The sequence below is a fragment of the Mastomys coucha genome, unplaced genomic scaffold (genome assembly GCF_008632895.1).
Source record: "Mastomys coucha isolate ucsf_1 unplaced genomic scaffold, UCSF_Mcou_1 pScaffold15, whole genome shotgun sequence".
Taxonomy (NCBI): Eukaryota; Metazoa; Chordata; class Mammalia; order Rodentia; family Muridae; genus Mastomys; species Mastomys coucha.
Window position 1 is genome coordinate 76,313,548 of NW_022196897.1, and position 21,417 is coordinate 76,334,964.

The 21,417-nt window shown below is 37.5% G+C and overlaps 2 protein-coding genes across 2 annotated transcripts; both read right to left on the bottom strand.

The window, feature by feature from the left end:
- Positions 1–7,443: 7,443 nt before the first annotated feature.
- LOC116092235 (olfactory receptor 142-like) lies at positions 7,444–8,370 on the bottom strand. Its single transcript, XM_031373576.1, has one exon. It carries the CDS (start codon positions 8,368–8,370, stop codon positions 7,444–7,446), a length of 927 nt encoding a protein of 308 aa, XP_031229436.1.
- Positions 8,371–19,539: 11,169 nt separating this feature from the next.
- On the bottom strand, positions 19,540–20,456 carry LOC116092236 (olfactory receptor 142-like). Its single transcript, XM_031373577.1, has one exon. It carries the CDS (start codon positions 20,454–20,456, stop codon positions 19,599–19,601), a length of 858 nt encoding a protein of 285 aa, XP_031229437.1. The 3' UTR covers positions 19,540–19,598.
- Between the last annotated feature and the right edge of the window lie 961 nt (positions 20,457–21,417).

Genomic DNA, 21,417 nt, shown 5'->3' on the forward strand with positions numbered 1-21,417 from the left:
TCTAAGAGATGCTACCACAAGTATATCTTCTATTCTCTGATCACTGAATAAATAATTTTAAAATATACTAAAACTTCCCTGTGCCCCACAGAACAAATTCACATGCTCTCAAGAGTTCAAGGTCTTTCTCAGACTGCTCTTACTGATTTTCCTTCCTTATAGTCAGTTCCCAAATAGACACAGAGCAGCAACTGCCTAACACAAAGTCGTCCCTCTCTGTTCTTTCACTATAGAATAATCAGAATTTCACTGCTACAGAATAAAGTTCTCATGCCTCTCTGTCATTATGATGCCATATCGTTCATAATGATTAGCATGCTATTTTGTGCATTGTACGTATGCATTTCCGCTGTAGTGTGCATGTTATGTTTCCAACAAAAATTATACTATTATATCACTCAAAGCTACATTTGCTATTTTTCTTAAATCTTTATTTGTACTTTAGTAAATATGAAAGTCTAGCTCTTCTTTTTGATTTTGTTTGTATATGTATTTCTGAGTGTATGAATGTGCACCATGAGGATTCAGGGGCCTGTAAAGTTCAGATCAGAGCACCATATCCCCACAACTGAAGTTACAAGAAGTAGTAAGCACCTATGTCACTGATAAGAATAGAACCCAGGTCCTCTACAAGAGCAGTAAGTGCTCTTAACCTCTGAGCCATCTCTCCATACTTTTAGTGCCCTACCACAGCTCCAGACATTTTTTAACATTTTAAATGATATTTCTTGATTTATTTGTGTATGTGTGCCACAGTGTGAGTATAGTGCTCAAGGAACAACTTACAGAAGTCAGTTCTCTTCTTCCACATTGTGGAACATATGTGACAGAATGAAGTCAGATCATCCCATTTGGAAGCAAGTGTCTGTACTTATTGAGCTGTCTTCTGTACTTATGTATCCTGCTTTGAAATCATTTGTGCTAATCCATCCCAATCTTTATATTAAACTTGAAAACTGCCTCTGATTGTTATCAGCATTTGCATATGAAGAAATACACAGGCAGATAAATGAATTAACTTGTATTTATAGCTTTTGAATAATTATACGGCAGCTGAGCCAGGATTTAATACCAACCAGTTTAACTACCATTCCTGTCCATTTTACCCAGAATCATACATCATTAGTAGTATAAACATGATACAAAATAAAGGAGTTGTAAGAAGTCATTGGGTGCATTTATTTACCTACAAGAGTAATGCCTCTTCTCTGAGGTTGAACATCATTTCTGATCCACTAAAGAAATAAAAGTATCTGTGCATACCATGTTAATTTAATACACCAATTTGAGACATCACTCAGAGGCAGGAAAAATATTTTGCAGGGTCCTGTGTTTCCAAGTTGCATTTCCCAGCACGAAGAAGGAGTACATCTGATAACCAACCTACTTTAATGTGACCCTTTCCTATTCATCAACACTATCCTTTCTATATTTATTCCTCTCTCTTTTCTATTCTCACACATTTAGCAATTGATAAATTTCCCCTCTTTTCCTGCAATGAATGACTCACCAAGAAACATAGAAACGAGGGGAGAATCTTCAGATGAATATGTTAAGTCTATAAAGACAGAGAGAGAGAAAAATGAGTTAATTGATATCTATAGTGACCAATAGACTTAGTGCCTTTGCTCTAGTCATTTACCTACCTTCAGGTCAGAAGATCTGGTGTGTTCATGCTCTGCCTTGGAGCAAGGAATAGATTACATAGATTTCAAATAAATCGTCTCTAATTCACCATAGAATTATCTGCTCACATGAGACAGACCATGGCTTGAGGAGATGGCATGCTGGGAGGGGGTAGCATCAGATTCCTCCTTGCAGATTCGATTTCTTCAATTAATTAAGTCTCTTGACTAATGTTAACACCAAGAAGATTTCCCACCAAAGAGCCTAGCCCAGGTCACACTCAGCTAAACCGCCCTACAAGAATTGCCCTCAACAATTTGGAGAATAATTTGAAATAAACTATTCTAACTCCTGAACATACAAAAAAAGGGAAGAGTCTGAGAGATTGAATTGATTTCCCAAAACCACAATCTAATCAGTGTTCTCTCCAATGCATTAGGCTTTGAGGGTATGAGGTAGAAATGGTGCTTCCCTTTAAGGCTTAGATCTGACCCCTGGTCAAACACCTATGGAGTATTTAAAAACAAGTCTGATGACTGGGGCAAATCATAAATAAAGAATATTGTAGGGCATCTATATCAGGAATACTATTTAGATGTACAACACTTAAGCTATAAAGAAAAATCATAAGAATAGAATATTCAGTGGTTAAAAAATACTGTTTGGATATAGCAGTCCTATCCATCCACACAGTATCCAAAGACTGTGATTAAATGCTCCCGTACTTGGACTATTGATGATAAGTGAATCCACACATATAATCAAGAGACTATCTTCCCCCTGGAATTTCTTTTCCCTATAGGAAAACTTAGCCAAATAAAGAATGACTTGGGGAATGTTTATAAATATTTTGCAATTATTTTAGTGACACTTCAATATTGCTTTACAGAGTTTCTGGCTGAACTAAATATCCTAATTGTTTTTAAGGAAAAGCAAGTCCTTAGGCACTAGATTTTGATGAGCAGCTGAGTAAATATCCAGCTGAAGACAGGCTATCTTATACCAACTTCCAGTTCTCCTGTTGCCAGTTTTACAGAAAACTGTAGTGTTAATCTATGTTATCTTCACTTTACCTCCACATTCTCATGTTTGCATATTTGTATATAATGTACATTTATAAAAAAAAAAATCACTTGGTCTCTTTGTACTTCTGCCTCTTTATGATGATAGTGGTATTAACCCCTAAATATTCAAGAATTGCCTCTGAAAGATAATGTCCACCCACTCATTCATTCAACAAATAGTCATGCAAAATGTCTAGCTCCATGTAATTCTTCTGCTAAACAGATGATTATGAGGCAGGAAATTTCACAGACTTTAAGTGCATTCTTAAATGGTTAGGGAGAATCTATTTGTCCTTCATTTTTCTAGTTAACACAATAATCATTTCTAACATTGTATATTTTTATTATCTCATAGGCTTAACATCACTTTCTTTTTGTGAAAACATTTGACTTATTCAGAAATCGTAAGTAGAATGCTGTCAGTATAGTCATAGATTGATTTACAAATGTTGAATATTGTGGGAGAGCACAAAGACAATCTTTGATACCAATGTAATACAAGAAGTAAAATTGTCTATTGTGGTGGTCGATTCAAATGGTCTACAATCTAACAGCGAATCAGAATAGAAAAGTCTCTGGGTACAATTCTCAAAACATGCTTATATCCAGGCTCTGCTAAAGTCTGACACTACAGAGGCGGATGCTCGTAGCCAACCATTGTACTGAGCAAGGAGTCCAGATGGAGAAGTTGGAGAAGGGACTGAAGGAGCTGAGGGGGGAGTGGCTATATGGGTGGAGGAGCAGGGGGAAGGCGATGGAATAGGGGACTTCTGAATGGGAGACCTTGAAAGGGAAAAATATTTGAAATATAAATAAACTATCCAATTTAAAAAGAAAAGTTCAAAAAAAGAAAAAGAAAATGAAAATTTCATGGCTATTGTAAAGGTTGTTGTTTCCTTAATTTCTTTCTCAGCCTGTTTATATAAGGGAAGGCTACTGATTTCTTTGACTTAATTTTGTATCCAGCCACTTTTAGGAAGGTGGTTTTTGGCTATAGGAGTTCTCTGGCAGAATTTTTGGGGTTGCTTATATGTACTATCATTTCATTTGCAAATAGTGATAATTTGACTTGTTCTGAAACTGCCTGCAGTTTCACGAATGGGGTTCTCTCAGAGGAGGGAACAAGGACCTGAAAGAGAATTCGAAATGCGAGAGAAATAATGGGAGACCAAGTCGAAAGGTTCCAACTTTCCACATATAGGCCAGGATTTTTATAGTAACACCAAAGCAAAACCAAATCTCTAGGTTCCATGATATTTACATAATGAAAACACTGCAGAAAAGGTCAGGCCCCAAAGTCCCCAGCAACTTAGATGTCTTCAGGCAGTGGGCATTTTCAAGTCTTGGTAGGTGAACTTCCAGGCGGCTACTTCAAAGGAAGTGACAGTCTGTAGAGAGCTTTTAGCTCCCCAGGTGAGCTAGTAGCTTCCAAGCTGAGACTGACAGAATGTCAGAATGAGGATGACTGAGCTGAAGTGGGAGGTAACATTGTTCCATTCCAATTTATATCCACTTCATCTCCTTCAATTGTCTTATTGCTCTGGCTAAAACTTCAAGTACTATATTAATAGATATGGTGGGGGTGGGTAGCCTTGTCTGGTCCCTGATTTTAGTGGAAATGCTTTGTTTCTCTCCATTTAGCTTGTTGTTGGCTATTGGGCTGCTGTATATTGCTTTAATTATGTTTAGGTATGTACCCTGTAGTCCTGATTTCTCTAATACCTTTAACATGAAGACGTGTTGAATTTTTACCAAGGCTTTTTCAGCATCTAATTAAATATCTTGATATACCTCTGGCCCAACAAGTTAAAAAAATCTGCATGACAAGAGATTCAAATCTTTGAAGAATGAAATTAAAGAAGATATCACAAGATGGAGAGATAATCTATGTTCATGCATTAGCATAGGTTGCATTAATATAGTGAAAATGGACATATTACCAAAAGCAATCTACAAATTCAATGCAATGCCTATCAAAATCCAACTCAATTTTTTAAAGACCATGAAAGACTTCTCAAGTTCATATGAAAAAGCAAAATACCCAGGATAACCAAAACATTCCCTAACAACAGTAGAACTTCAGGAGGAATCACCATCTCTGACTGTACTACAGGGCAATAGTGGTTTTGAAGGAGCTAGAGAAAGTTCCCAAGAAGCTGAAGGATTTGTAGCCCCATAGGAGGAACAACAATACGAACCAACTTGTACTTCTAGAGCTCCCAGGAACTAAACCACCAGCCAAAGAGTACACAAGGAGGGACTCATGGCTCCAGCCAAATATGTAGCAGTGGATGGCCTTGTGGGACATCAATGAGAGGAGAGGCCATAGGTCTTGTGAAGGCTCAAATAAATTGTCAATCCCTAACAATAATAGAACTTCAGGAGGAATCATCATCTCTGTCCTTAAGCTGTACAACAGAGGAGTAGTGGTTTTAGAAAACTGCATGGTATTGGTACAGAAACAAACACATTGATCATTGGATTCAAATATAAGACCCTGAAATAAGCCTACACATCTATGATTTTTGAAAAAGAAACCAAGACCATATAGTGGAAAAATGAAAGCTTCTTTAACAACTGGTACAGGATTAACTGAATGTTTATACGTAGAAGAATGAAAATAGATCCATAGACATTTCCATGCATAAAACTCAAGTCCAAATGGATCAAGGACCTCAACATAAAACTGGATACACTAAATCTCATAGAAGAGAAAGTTGGAAATATCCTTGAATGCATTGGTACCGGAGACAAGTTCCTGAACAGAACACCAGTGGATCAAGCTTTAAGATGAAAAATTGATAAATGGGACCTCTTAAAACTAGAAAGGTTTTATAAGGCAAAACAAAAACAAAAACAAAAACAATCAGCTGAACAAATCAGCATTCCACAGATTGGGAAAGGATCTTTACAAACGCTAAATCTAACAGAGGGCTAATATCCAGAATTTGCAAAGAACTCTAGAAGTTAGACACCAACAACACAAATAACCCAATTTAAAAATAGGGAACAGAACTAAACAGAGAATTCTCAACACAGGAATCTCGACTTGCCAAGAAGCACTTAGTGAAATGTTTGAAGTCCTTAGTCATCAGAAAAATACAAATCAAAACAACTCTGAGGTTCCATCTTATGTCCAACAGACTGGCTAAAATCAAAAATTCAAGTGATAGCATGTGCTGGCAAGAATGTGGAGAAAGGGTAACACTCCTGATGGGAGTGCAAACTGTATAACCACTTTGGAAATCAATTTGGCTTCTTCTCAGAACACTGAGAATAGTTCTACATCAAGACACAGCTATAACACTCCTGAGCATATATTAAAGATATTCCACCATCCCACAAAGACACTTGTTCATAGCAGCTTTATTGCAATAGCCAGAAACTAGAAACAACCTAGATGTCCCTCAGTTGAAGAATGGATAACGAAAACATGGTACATCTAAACAATGGACTATTATTCAGCTATTAAAAACCAGTACATAGTGGATTTTGCAAGCAAATGTACAGAACTTGAGAATATCATCCTGAGTGAGGTACCCAGTCCCAAAAGGACATGCATGACTTGAGCACATTGTCCTCTGAGAGGTTCTACCTAACACCTGACTCAGACAGATACTGGACACCCACAGCCAAACAGTAGATGGAGCTTGGGGACTCGTATGGAAGAATAGGTGGAAATATTGTGGGTCCCTAAGGGCATAGGAACTCAACAGGGAGACCAATAGAGTCAATTAACCTGGGCCGTTGGAGCTGAGAGTCTGAACCACCAACTAAAGAACATACACTGGTTGGATATAAACTGCCAAACTAATATGTAGCACTCAGGATGACCATCATGTGGGTCCTGACTAACTGAAACAGGGGTATTCCAAAACCTGTTTCCTGTATGTGAGATATGTTCTACTAGCTGGGCTGCCTGCCTTGTCTGGACTCAGTGGCTAGCATCTCAGAAACTTGAAGTGCCAGGGTGGGAGGATAGCCAGAAGGCCCAATCAATTCAGAAGAGAAGGGAAGGGGATGTGGAGGGGGGAGGATTATGGACAGGGGTGGCGGCAGGGGACAGTGAGTAGAATATAAAGTGAATAATTTAAAAATTGAATTAAAAAGAAAATGAAAATTTAATAACTGCATCACCAAATAATTCCTGCCAATACCTTCAGTATGCTTCCTTTTTGATGAAATGTAAGTTACTTATTAACAAGTGGAATGAAAGGAAAAGGTAAAAGTAATTTAAACCTTCAGCAGATGGATAAAAAAATAATTCCAAATGTTTTATAACACAGTAAGGCAACCATGCCAGGTAAATATTTCAAAGTAGCTACAAAAAAGAATGTTAACCTTTCTCAACAAAAAGAAATGCTAACTCTGTGAGATAACAATGAGCCTATCATTGTAAAAGGATCATGATATATTGTAGGCAAATATTAAAATATTATTTACCCTATAGTAGAAGTCAAAGTAAAATACGAGCATGTTTCTAAATGTTCTCAGCATTTATTTTAAACCCTCAGATTACCCAGACCTTAAGTAACTTTGCACAACCCAAGGAATATCCAGCCAATCAAATCCAATATATCAGAGAGCCTATCTGACCTCTGACCTTGGAGTATTTTGGTTACTAAAAAGGTGCAGCAGTAGAAGAACTATGCTCATCTTATTACTCTTATATTTGACTATGAACCGAAACAGTAAAATCCACATCAACAGCAGACTAACTCTTGAAATCCTTTCCCATGGCTTCTTGCTCTTTTCACTCTGTCTCTGGGTTCCTTTTGTCCCACAACTTCTTCATGGCATTTTTCACCTCTGCATTTCTAAGTGTATAGATGATGGGGTTCAGCATGGGGGTAATGACCGTGTAGAACACAGCCACAAGTTTATCTTCAGTGAAGCTGGAGGAGGGTCGCAGATAAATGAAGGTGGCAGGTCCAAAGAACAAGATGACCACCGTGATGTGAGAGGCACAGGTGGAAAGGGCCTTGCGTCTCCCCTCTGCAGAATGCTTCCTTAAACTGATTAGGATGATAGTATAGGAGGACACCAAGATGAAGAGAGAGATTATAGAGATTAGACCACTGTTGGCCATCACAATAACCCCCTCCATAAAAGTGTCAGTGCAGGCAAGCTTAAATAATGGCTGCAGGTCACAGAAGTAGTGGTCAATCACATTGGGACCACAGAAGGGCAATGGAATGGTGATGAGGATCTGGATTATGGAGTGAATGAGGCCCCCCAGCCAGGAACCAGCCACCAGCATGTGACACACTTGATGACTCATGATGTTCATGTAATGAAGAGGTTTGCAGATGGCCACGTATCTGTCATAGGCCATCACCACAAGCAGGAGAATCTCAGCCACCCCCAAAAAATGGGAGAAAAATATCTGAGTCAGACAGCCCTTCAGAGAGATGGTTTTAATCTTAGCCAGTAGATCAGTGATGAACTTAGGGACAATTGTAGAGGAGTAGCAGATCTCCACCAGGGACAAGGAGCTGAGGAAGAAGTACATAGGTGAATGTAAAGTCTTACTGATGCTGACTGCCACAACAATAAGACCATTGCCCAGCAATGTGGCCAGGTACACAGGAAGGAACAGCACAAAGCACACCTTCTGCACCTCTGGATCCTGGAAAAGGCCAGTGAAAATTAACTCAGTTACATTATTTTCATGGGCCATGGAGTCAACTCAAGTGTGTTGGATATCAGGTAGTAGGAAGGCTGAAAAAAAGTCAAAAGATTGCAGCACAAGTTAATTTCACTAAAAGCATTCTCAAAACCTAAGGCTGTTTTGCTAAATACTTACTGCTCAGCCAGTATATTCTTATTCAGCATTAAATGTTAGTAGTTTAATGGTTTAACTTAATATATTTTGATTTCATTTAGCTATTAACAGAAAATAGAAATCCAGAGAAATGTTTATTTACCCATAGTCACATAGAAAATGTAACTCAGAACAGTTCCTTCTAATTCCCAGCCCAGGTTATGAATGGAAGAATTCAAGATATATTGTAGGTAGATAGATGAATGATAGCTAAGTGGCTAGATGGATACATAAATCATGTATTTGCATTATCTTCATTGCAGTTCATATGTCATCCTCTTCAATATTCCTTTTGATACAAATCTGGTCTAATTCTTCCTCACTTTACTCAAGGTAGAGGCCTTGCATCAAGAAATATGTTTCTACATCTCTGCCTCCCAGAAGGCCTGCTCTAACTGGAGACACACGGGTGAGAATCCCTCCTACCCCAATTCTCCCACCTGTTATGACCCTAGCAAGCTAAGCAGCCATGGATCCTGCCCCATCCTGTCAGAGATCCATCTTTTTTCTGGTCTGTACCTACCTATACCTGCAGTCTGGAACAACATACCGTGACCCACCCCACAGATCAGCCTGCCTCCAAGGAGGCCTACTTTAACCCCAGACACACAGGTAAAAAAACACCCTCATCCTCCCAGCTGCTAGGGCCCAGCAAGCCCAGTAGTCATGGGCTCTGCCCTGCTCTTTTGCAGCTCCATCTTCCTTCCAGTCACCTCCTACACATGCACTCACGTTGGCCCTCACCACCAAGGTGGCATGTTCAAATCTGAGACACCCAGTTCCACCATCCTCATGGGAGGCCTGCTTAAACCTGGGACACACAAGCTAGCCAACACCAGAGACAAGCATATAGCAAAAGGCAATCGCAAGAACATAATCCACAGAAGCCATTGCAATATGGTACCATCAGAACCCAGCTCTCCTACTACAGCAAGCCCATGATATTCTAACAAACCTGAAGAGGAAGTCTGTGACCTTAAATGCCACGTCATGAAGATGATAGAGGCCTCTAAAGAGGATATAAATAATTCCCTTAAAGAAATACAGGAAAACACAAGCACACAGGTAGAAGCCCTTAAAGAAGGAACAAACAAATCTTTTAAAGAAATATAGGATAAATCAGGCAAAAGAAATAAATGAAATGGTCCAAATCTAAAAATAAAAATAGAAGCATTAAAGAAAGCACAAGCTGAGGCAATTCGGGAGATGGAAAACCTAGGAAAGAGAACAGGAAGTACAGATGCAAGCATCACCAAAAGAATACAAGAAATGGAAGAGAGAATTTCAGACATAGAAGATACCATAGAAGAAATGAACACATTGGTGAAATGACAAATGTAAAAAGTTCCTAACTCAAAACATCCAGGAAATTTGGGTCAGTATGAAAAGACAAACCTAAAAATAATAGGAATAAAAGAGGATGAAGATTCTCTATCCAAAGGGCCAGAAAACATCTTCAACACCATACAAGAAAACTAGACTCTTACCAATGAACAAGTCATAGGAACAGAAACTAAATGGTGAAACTAACAGATGTTATGAAACACATGAATTTATCAGATATTTACAGAATCTTTCATTAAAAACAAAAGAATATACCTTCTTCTCAGCACCTCATGGAAGCTTCTCCAAACAGACCATATAATGGGACACAAAGCAAGCCTTAATAGATACAAGAAGATTGAAATAACCTCTTGTATTCTATCAGATCTCCACCGATTAAGGCTGGGCTTGAACAACAACAGAAACAGAAAGCCTACATACTCATGGAAACTGAACAACTCTCTACTCAATGAAGAAATAAAGAAATTAGTCAAGAAAGAAATAAAGAAAGAAATTAAAGACTTTCTAGAATTCAATGAAAATGAAGGCACAACATACCTAAACTTATAGAAACAATGAAAGCTGTACTAAGAGGAAAATCCATAGCGCTGTGTGCCTTAATAAAGAAATTGAAGAAATCTCATACTAGCAACTTAACAGCACACCTAAAAGCTCTAGAGTAAAAGGAAGCAAACACACCCAAAACTAGTAAATGATAGGAAATAGTTGAACTCTAGGCTGAAATCAATCAATTAAAAACAAAGAAAACAATACAAAGAATCAACAAAACTAAAAACTGGCTTTTTGAAAAAATGAACAAGCCAGACAAGCCCTTTGCTAAACTAACTAAAAGGTACAAAGACAGTATTCAAATTAACAAAATCAGAAATGAAAAGGGAGACTGAGTAAATATAAAAAAATCATTAGGTCTTATTTTAAAAACCTGTACTCCACTAAACTGGAAAATCTAAATGAAATCGGTGATTTTCTAAACAGATACCACTAGTCAAAGTTAAATCCAGATCAGGTAGACTAAACAATCTCATAACCTGTAAGGAAATAGAAACAGTCATTAAACATATCCCAACCAAAAAAAATCCCAGAGCCAGGTGGTCTTAGTGCAGAATTCTACCAGATTTTCAAAGAAAAGTTAAAACTAATACTCTTCAAACTGTTCCACAAAATATAATTGGAAGGAACACTACCCAATTCATTCTATGAAGCCACAGTTACCCTGATACATAAACCACACAAACACTCAACAAAGAAAAAGAACTTCACACCAATTCCACTAATGAACATTGACATAAAAATACTCAATAAAATCCTCACAAACTGATTCTAAGAACACATCAAAACCATCATTCACCACAATCAAGTAAGTTTCTTCCCAGGGATGCAGGGATGGTTGAATATATGAAAAGCCATCAACATAGTCCACTATATGAACAAACTGACAGAAAGAAGAAACATATGTTCATCTCATTAGATACTAAAAAAGCCTTTGACAAAATACAATATCCCTTCATGTTAAAAGTCTTAGAGAGATTAGCAATTCATGACACAAACCTAAACATAAAAAAGAAACATACTGCAAGCCAATAGCCAACATCAAATTAAATGGAAAGAAACTTGAAGCAATCCCACTCAAATCAAGAGTAAGACAAGTCTGCCCACTCCCTCCCTATTCAATACAGTAGTTAAAGTTCTAGTTAAGTCAATAAGAAGAAAATCGAGAAGATCAAATCAAGATCAAGGAGGTACTAATTAGAAAGAAAGAAGTCAAAGTATCACTATCCACAGGTGATATGATAGTATATATATACATATATATATGTTTGTGATATGATAGTATATATATATAAACATATATGTATGTTTAGTACATATATACTATCATATATATATGTTTATATATATGTATATACATATATATATATATATATATATATATATAAACAATCCCCAAAATTCTACCAGAGAACTCCTACAGCTCAAAAGCATCTTCAACAAAGTGGCTGAATATAGAATTAACTCAAAGAAATCAGGAGCCCTTCTTTATACAACAAACTGAGAAAGAAATTGGGGCAACAATACCCTTCACAATAGCCACAAATTATATAAAATATCTTGGAGTCACTCTAACCACATGGAAGATGTGTATGTACCTGAAAAAAGAAACTGAAGAAGATATCAGAAGGTGGAAAGATCTCCCACGCTCATGGATTGATAGAATTGACAAAGTTAAAATAACCATCTTACCAAAAGCAATCTACAGGTTCAATGCAATCCCCATCAAAATTTTAACACAATTTTTTACAGACCTTGAAAGAGTAATTCTCAAATTCATATGGAAAAACAAAAATCCCAGGATAGCCCAAACAACCCTAAACGATAAAAGAACTTCTGGAGGAATCACCATCCCTAACCTCAAGCTGAACTACAGAGCAATAGTAATAAAAACTGACAGGTTGATCAATAGAATTGAATCAAAGACACAAAAATAAACCCACACACCTATGGATACTTGATTTTTGACAAAGAAGCCAAAACCATACAATGCACAAAAAAAAAAAAAAAAAAAAAAAAAAAAAAAAAAAAAAAAAAAAAAAAAAAAAAAAAAAAAAAAAAAAAAAAAAAACACCTCCAACAAATGGTGCTGGGCTAACTGGCAATCTGCATGTTAGGAGAATGCAAATAGATTCATATTCATTACTCTTGACAAAACTCAATTCCAAGTGGATCAAGTACCTCAACATAAAACCAGATACACTAAATCTCATAGAAAAGCAATTGGAAAATAGCCTTGAATGCATTGGTACAGGAGACAATTTCATGAACAGAATACCAATGGCTCAGGTTCTAAGATCAATAATTAACAAATGAGACTTCATGAAACTAAAAAGCTTTTGTAAGGAAAAGGACACTGTCAATAGGACAAAAGAGAAGCCTACAGGCACAGATTGGAAAAGATCTTAACTAACCTTACATCTAAGAGAGGTCTAATGTCCAAAATATATAAAGAACTCAAGAACTTAGACTCCAAAATATCAAATAACCCAATTTAAAAATGGGCTATAGAGGTAAATATAACTGTCAACAGAGGAATCTCGAATAGTTGAGAAGCACATAAAGAAATTCTCAAAATCCTTAGTCATCAGGGAAACACAAAATGACCTTGAGTTCTACCTTATTTAAGTCGGAATGACTAAGATCAAAAATCAAGAGATAGTACATGCTGTCAAAGATGTGAAGAAAGGAGAACATTCCTCAATTGTTGGTCAGAATACAAACTTGTACAACCACTCTGGAAAACAATTTGTCAGTTCTTCAGAAAATTGGAAATAGGTCTACCTGAAGACACAGCTATACCCAAAAGATGCTCCACCATACCAAAAGGACACATGCTCCATTATGTTCATAGCAGCTTTATTCATAATCACCAGAAACTGAAAACAACCCAGATGTCCCTCAACCAAAGAATGAATAAAGAAAATGTGATACATCTACATAGTGCAATACTATTCAGCTATTAAAAACAAAGACATCACGAATTTTCAGGCAAATGGATGGGACTTAAAAATATCATCCTGATTGAGGTAACCCAGTACCAAAAAGACATGCATGGTATGTACTCACTTATAAGTGGATACTAGCCATAAAATACAGGATACCCATGCTATATTCCACAGACCCAAAGAACTTAAATAAGAAGGAAGGCCCAAATGAGGATGCTTGACTCTCACTTAGAAGGGGGAATAAAATAGTTATAAGAGCCAAATGGAGAGAGGAAACTAGAGGTGGGAGGGAATAGAGGGTAAATGGGGATATCAGGATCAGGTGTGGGGAGGGACAGGAGAGACAGCCATGAGAATGAATGCAAATCTGCAACTGAGACATCAACCTGGGATAAGGGAGACACCCAAGAAACATTGGGAGTGACCTTAGCTGTGACTCATTGCCTTGGGGATATGGAACCTGAAGATGCCACCTCCTGTAGCCAGGCAGGACCTTGAGTGGAGAGATAAGGACACCAACCCATCCACAAAACATCCAACGTCAAAATTTTCCTGTCTAAAAGAAATGCAGGGACTGGAGAGATGGCTCAGCGGGTAAGAGCACGGACTGCTCTTCCGAAGGTCCTGAGTTCGGATCCCAGCAACCACATGGTGGCTCACAGCCACCCGTAATGAGACTGGACGCCCTCTTCTGGTGCATCTGAAGACAGCTACAGTGAATTAAGCCGGAGCGAGCGGGGCCAGCAGAGGTCCTGAGTTCAGTTCCCAGCAGCCACACACATGATAGCTCATGGCCATCTGTACAGCTACAGTGTACTCATACACATAAAATAAATAAAATAAATCTTTAAAAAAAAAAAAGAAAGAAAAGAAATGCAAAGACAAAGATGAAGTAGAGACTGAAGGAACGGCCAACCAATAACTGGCCCACTCAAAATGCATCCCATGGGCATTAACTAATCTTTGACATTATTAATGATACTTTGTTATGCTTGTAGACAGGAACTTAGCATTAACTGTCCTCTAAAAAGCTCTATCCAGCAGTTGTCTGAAACAGATGCAGAGACCACAGCCTGACATTGGACAGAGGTCGAGAACTCTTATGGTAGAGTTGAAGGAAGGATTGAAGGCCCTGAAGGGGTTAGGAGTCCCACAGGAAGACCAACACAATCAACTAATCTGGACCCCTGGGAGCTCTCTCAGAGTTTGAGGCAACAACCAAAGAACATACACAGGCTAGAAGGAGGCCTCTCTACACATACGTAGCAGACGTGAAACTAAGTCTCCATGTAACTAAGCCTCCCAACAACTGGAGCAGAGAATCTCTCTAAAGCTGTAGCCTGACTGTGGAATCTGTTCCCCAACAGGGCTGCCTTGTTTGGTCTCAGTAGGAGAGGATGCACCCAATTCTGTAGAGATGTGATGCCCCAAGGTAGGAGGATATGGAGAGGGCACCTTCTCAGAGAGGTGAAGAGGAGGGGAGAGAGGGGTTAGAACTCTGGACCAGGAGGAAGGACAACATATGGGAGGTAATAAAATAATAAAAAAGAAATAAATGTTTCTCCAACAAATGTTCACATCTCTGAGAGTATTGAACGAACTAAAATTTCCACATTCCCACCATCTACTACTGAGTCTATTGAGAGTCATTATAAAGAGACAGAAATTTTCCAATATCTAAATGGGAACAGGTGAGTGGGAGCAACAGAGAGAGGATTGAATACAGAAAACACAGAGCTGATGAAAGGGAAAATGTTATGTTTCCAGACACAATAGGGTTGATGTCCATCTGAACTCAGAGAAACCGTCAGTGTGCACAAGACCTGCACAGGGCCAAGCCAGACAAAATCGCAGTATAGAGAGCAGGAAGGGGCTGAAAGTCCCAATCCTAACCAAAAAGCTATGCTTCATTGATAACTGCTAGGAAAGGGAAAAATCCGTTTTCTCCCATTTAATGATACTGAGTATATCAAGTGCATTCCAGTACGTGCTTCATGGCAAGAAGTAATTGGCCCACAAAAAAACAAACTCAGTTTTTCAGTGGGTATTTTTGGGACATGGGGTTGTTATGGTAGGGTTTTTGGGGGGGATTGATGAGTTTGTTACCATTGTTGTTTGGTTGGTTAGTAGATTTTTTTAATAAGAAAAAGAACATGAACTTAGGTGGGTAGAAAGAGGGGGATTTGAGAGTAGTAAGGGGCTGAGAAAGAATATGATTAAAATATAATGTAACCACTGCACCTGTACATTTTACCCGAATCACGCATCATTAGTAGTATAAACATAATACAAAAAAGGAGTTCAAATTTACTGTAATAGTTGTAAGAAGTCATGGGTATATTTATTTACCTAGAAAAGCAGTGCCTCTTGTCTGAGGCTGAACATCACTTACTGATTCACTAAAGAAATGCAAGTATCTATACAAGCACTTTAATTTACTATACCAATTTGAGACATCACTCAGAGTTAGGAAAAAATTATTCAGGGTACTTTGTTTCCAGGCTGTATCCACCATCAGTAAAATAATATCTGATAACATATCTTTTTTTTTATAACATATCTTTTTATCCTGACCTGCTCCTCTCCTCCTCCTATTTGTCATCTCTCTCTCTCTCTCTCTCTCTCTCTCTCTCTCTCTCTCTCTCTCTCTCTCCCCTACTCCCACCTATTTAGCAATTGATAAATTCCCCCTCTTTTCCTGCAATGAATGGCTCATCAATAAGCATGGAAACCAAGGGTAGACTCTTCAAATAAACATGAAAGTCTATAAAGACAGAGATAGAGAAAAATGAGTTAACTTATATTTATAGTGACCCATGGATTTGGTGCCTTAATTCTAGTCATTTTACCTACCTTCAAGTCAGAAGAGCTGGTGTGCTCCTGCTCTGCCTTGGAGAAAGGAATCGGATCACATAAATAAACTGTCTCTAATTCACCATAAAATTCTCTGTTCCAGTGAAACAGACCATGGCTCAAAGGAGAAGCTGTGCTCAGGGGGGCGGAGGGGAGACTAAAAAGGAAGGAGTAACAGATTCCTCCTTACAGAGTCTGATTTCTTCAATAAATGAAGTCTCTTGACTAATGCCACCATCAAGAAGATTTCCCACTGAGATCCAAATCCAGGTCTCACTCAGCTAACCACCCTAGGAGCATCACCCTCAACAATTTGGAGAATAATTCAAAATAATTCTAATTCTGGAACATACAAGAAAAGGGAAGAGTCTGGGAGAGGTGAATTGATTTCCCAAAGCCACAGCCTAATCAGTATTCTCTCTAATGCATTAGGCTTTGAGGTATAAGGTGGAAATGGCCCTGTCTGTCAAGGCTTAGATCTGGTCCCTAAGTCAGTCACCTATGGAGTATTTAAAAGCAAGGTTGACGACTGGGGCAAATTGCAAGGCAAGAAAATTATAGGACATATGTATCAGAAATAATGTTTAGATGTATAACATTTAGGCTATAAATAGAAATGAGAATAGAATATTCAGAGATTAAAAAATATCTTGTCGATGTAGCAGTCCTATGCATCCACGCAGTATTCAAGGATTATGATTAAATGCTCACATACTGGGATTATTTGTGACAAATGCATCCATGTATATAATCAAGAAACCATCTTCCCTATGGAATTTCTTTTCCCTATAGGAAAACTTAGCCAAATAAACAATGACTTGGGGAATGTTTATAAATATTTTGCAATTATATTAGCACTATTTCAATATTGCTTTACAGAGTTCTGGCTGAAGTAAATATCATATTTTATTAAGGAAAAGAAAGTTCCTAGGCACTAGGTTTTGATTAGCTACTGATTAAATATACAACTGAGGACGGGCTATCTCATACCAACTTCCAGCTCTCCTGTTGCCACTTTCACCAAAAAAATTAAGTGTTAATTTACATTATCTTCACTTTACCTTCTCATTCTCACATTTGAATATTTATGTACAGTGTGCATTTATAAAATCACTTGGTCTCTCTGTAGTTCTGCCTTTCTATAATGATAGTGGTCATAACCACTGAATACTCAAGAATTGCCTCTGAAACATAATATCCATCCACTCATTCATTCAACAAATCAGCAAAATCCCTAGCTCTGTGTAGTCCTTCTGTAAACAAGTGATCATGAAGCAGGAAATTACATAGACTTTAAGTGCCTTCTTAGATAAAAAACCAGCCTGTCCTTCATTCTTCAAGTTAAGACAATAAGCATTTCTAACATTGCTTATTTTTAACATTTCATTGACTTAACATCACTTTTACTTTGTGAAAACATTTGACTTATTTCCTAATTAATAAATAGAATGGTGTCATTTTGATATTTCTTTGGACTGTTACTTGAGCATGGCCTATGACTGCTGTCAATACTCTTCTCTCCAGACACCTCAACACTTGTGTGGGAATTTGGGGTGTTTACAATGGATATATGAAGGTGAGATAAAGAGCTAGCTGGTTAGTGAAAGCCTGGTATTGGAGGAAGTGGCTTTATAGACACCAAGGAATTGGGTTAAAAGTCTCACCTTTAAGACTAAGACATCTACAGGTTTGAAGAACAAAAACATACTTATGCTACCAAGTTTCACAGTCACTAACAATGTGTACCTATGCAAATTTAAAAACTCAAAATTCAGTTCAAAATTTTTCAAAGTTTAATGACACTAAATACTTTAAATATATACATACTTTTAGCAGAGGCAGACAATGTTTGCATCAGCTTACAAATTTGTTCATACCTTGTCCTGCAGCCACAAATTGCTATTATATATAAATTCTGAGCCCAAATGACACTTGATGTGAACACAGCCCCCTCCAACATGTCACACACTTGACAAAAGTTGGGTGAATATATACGAAAAATGCAGTTCTATACAATTTCAAAGCCAGCAACATCAATTGTAAGACATACTCAAAACTATTCACAATGAGGAGAGACAGTGGAACATTGAAGAGATTCTGCAAGATATAACAGTGTAGATGGACATGGACTCTTTTATCTCCCTTTACTGAAGAAGAAAAAATAACAATAGCCATTAGAAGAAATACCCATGGCATGGTCACTTCTAATAAAGGGACAGAGATTTGAAATTCAAACAGCATGACTCTATCCTTCATGCTTCAAGTTAACACAATAAGCATTTCTAACATGCTTATTTTTAATATCTCAGAGGCTTAACATCACTTACTTTTTGTGAAAACATTTGACTTATTTCCTAATTTATAAACAGAATGTTGTCATTTTGGTAGTACTTTGATTTACAAATGTTGGATATTGTGAGAGAGCCCAAAGGAACTCTTTGGTGCCAGTGAAACACAAGAAGTAAAATTGTCCTTTCTAGTAGCTGACATCAAATGGTCACCAATATTAGAATCTAACAGCCAATCAGAATAAAAATGTCCCTGAGTATAATTCTCAACAACATGTTTATATCGAAATTAGAAGAAGAAAAATCCATAACTACATTACCCATAACTCCTGATAATACCTAAGGTTGATTTACTTTTTTAAATAAAATATGTTACTTATGAAAAATTCATAACTGCATCACCAAATAATTCCTGCTAATATCTTTGGTAGGTTTCCTTTTTGATAAAATGTAAGTTACTTATGAACAAGTGAAATGAAAGGAAAGGTAGAAGCAATTTAAACCTCCAGCAGATGGATAAGAAAAATAATTCCAAATGCTTTATAACAGAGAAAGTCAACCATGACTGGTAAATATTTCAAAATAGTTACTTAAAAGAATGTTGACTTTTCTCAACTAAAAGAAATACTAACTCTGTGAGATAATGATAGGTCTATGACTGTAAAATGATTATTACATATTGTATACAAATATTAAAATATTCTTTATACTATATTAGAAAATATTACCATGTATTAAAGAAATATACAAGCATGTTTCTAAATGATCTCTACATTTACACTTGTTTTGAACCTTCAGATTACCCAGACCTTAAGTAACTTTGCACAACCCAAGAAACTATGCACCCAATCAAATCCAGTATGTCAGAGAGACTATCTGACCTCTGCCCCTGGAGCATTTTGGTTACTAAAAAGGTGCAGCAGTAGAAGAACTATGCTCATCTTATTACTCTTATATTTGACTATGAACCGAAACAGCAAAATCCACATCAACAACAGACTAACTCTTGAAATCCTTTCCCATGGCTTCTTGCTCTTTTCACTCTGTCTCTGGGTTCCTTTTGTCCCACAACTTCTTTATGGCATTTTTCACCTCTGCATTTCTAAATGTATAGATGATAGGGTTCAGCATGGGGGTAATGACTGTAGAACACAGCCACAAGTTTATCTTCAGTGAAGGTGGAGGAGGGTCGGAGATAAAGGAAGGTGGCAGGTCCAAAGAACAAGATGACCACCGTGATGTGAGAGGCACAGGTGGAAAGGGCCTTGCGTCTCCCCTCTGCAGAATGCTTCCTTAAACTGATTAGGATAATAGCATAGGAGGACCCCAAGATGAAGAGAGAGATTATAGAGATTAGACCACTGTTGGCCATCACAATAACCCCCTCCATAAAAGTGTCAGTGCAGGCAAGCTTAAATAATGGCTGCAGGTCACAGAAGTAGTGGTCAATCACATTGGGACCACAGAAGGGCAATGGAATGGTGATGAGGATCTGGATTATGGAGTGAATGAGGCCCCCCAGCCAGGAACCAGCCACCAGCATGTGACACACTTGATGACTCATGATGTTCATGTAATGAAGAGGTTTGCAGATGGCCACGTATCTGTCATAGGCCATCACCACAAGCAGGAGAATCTCGGCCACCCCCAATAAATGGAAGAAGAATATCTGAGTCAGACAGCCCTTCAGAGAGATGGTTTTAACCTTCGCAAGTAAGTCAGTGATGAACTTAGGGACAACAGTAGAGGAGTAGCAGATCTCCACCAGGGACAAGGAGCTGAGGAAGATGTACATGGGAGAATTCAGACTCTTACTGACACTAATTGTCACAACAATGAGGCCGTTGCCCAACACTGTGGCCAGGTACACAGGAAGGAACAGCACAAAGCACACCTTCTGCACCTCTGGATCCTGGAAAAGGCCAGCAATGATCAACTCAGTCACATTTACAGTAGCCATGAGTTCAGTTCAAGTGTGCTGGACATCAGGCAATCCTGTTTTTAAAAAATAATTTTAACACAAATTCATGATATTTATAGTATTTTAGATAATTTAAAATAACTTATAACATATGTATGAATCATTTATTTAGTCAACAAAATCTAGTTAAGCATTATATATTAGCATTCTATACTTTATATTATTTTAATTTATTTACTTTTGTAGCTAAAAAATGAATATTCAAAAATACTCTTACTTGAACACACTAAAACAAAAAGTAGTGAATTCTAAGATTCAGAACCAGTTTTTCAGGCTTTCATTGTGGAATAGTTATAATTTACAGTGCATATTGAATTTGGGAAGGCATTAGAGTTAAGGCCTTATTCAGTACACTCTGACAGCTCTTTCTGTTAAAGAGACTCCTTTACCTCAGAGTGAAGAAGTCAATTTCTCATCCAATTATGGGCTCTTACTTGGTCATTCCAAAAGAGTAACTCACATAATCTAAAAGCTTAAGAGGACATTTTTGGGTTTTTTGTTTTTTGTTTTTTGATTGTTTATTTGTTTTTGTTTTTGTTTTTGCTTTTAGTCAGCCATGTATTATTAAACTTTAAGAGGACTTTTAAATCATCAATTTCATGCTAAATTTTTCAACGGATAAAAATTACCAGATTAATTAAGTTCACCACTCCCAATATCATCAAATGTAGCTAGCCACTTTGTACAAATGAGCCCTTGTGAGTCTAAAGGGAAAATAAGGTGGTTCAACCCACTGTGGCTTCTGAGAAACTTGGTACTTTATTTCTAGTCACTTTACCTAGCTTCATGTCAAAAGAGATGCTGTCTTCTTTCTTTATCTTGCAAGAAGGAATGAGACCAGATTTTAAATAAACTAAAATTGTCTCCAACCCAACATGAAGTTAGTCGCTGCTGGAATACAACATGACTCAAGGAGAAGATTGGGTTTGGGAAAATTAGG

Excerpts from the sequence above, each read along its gene's own strand:
- LOC116092235 (XM_031373576.1), bottom strand. The coding sequence starts at position 8,370 with ATGGCCCATGAAAATAATGTAACTGAGTTAATTTTCACTGGCCTTTTC.
- LOC116092236 (XM_031373577.1), bottom strand. The coding sequence starts at position 20,456 with ATGGCTACTGTAAATGTGACTGAGTTGATCATTGCTGGCCTTTTCCAG.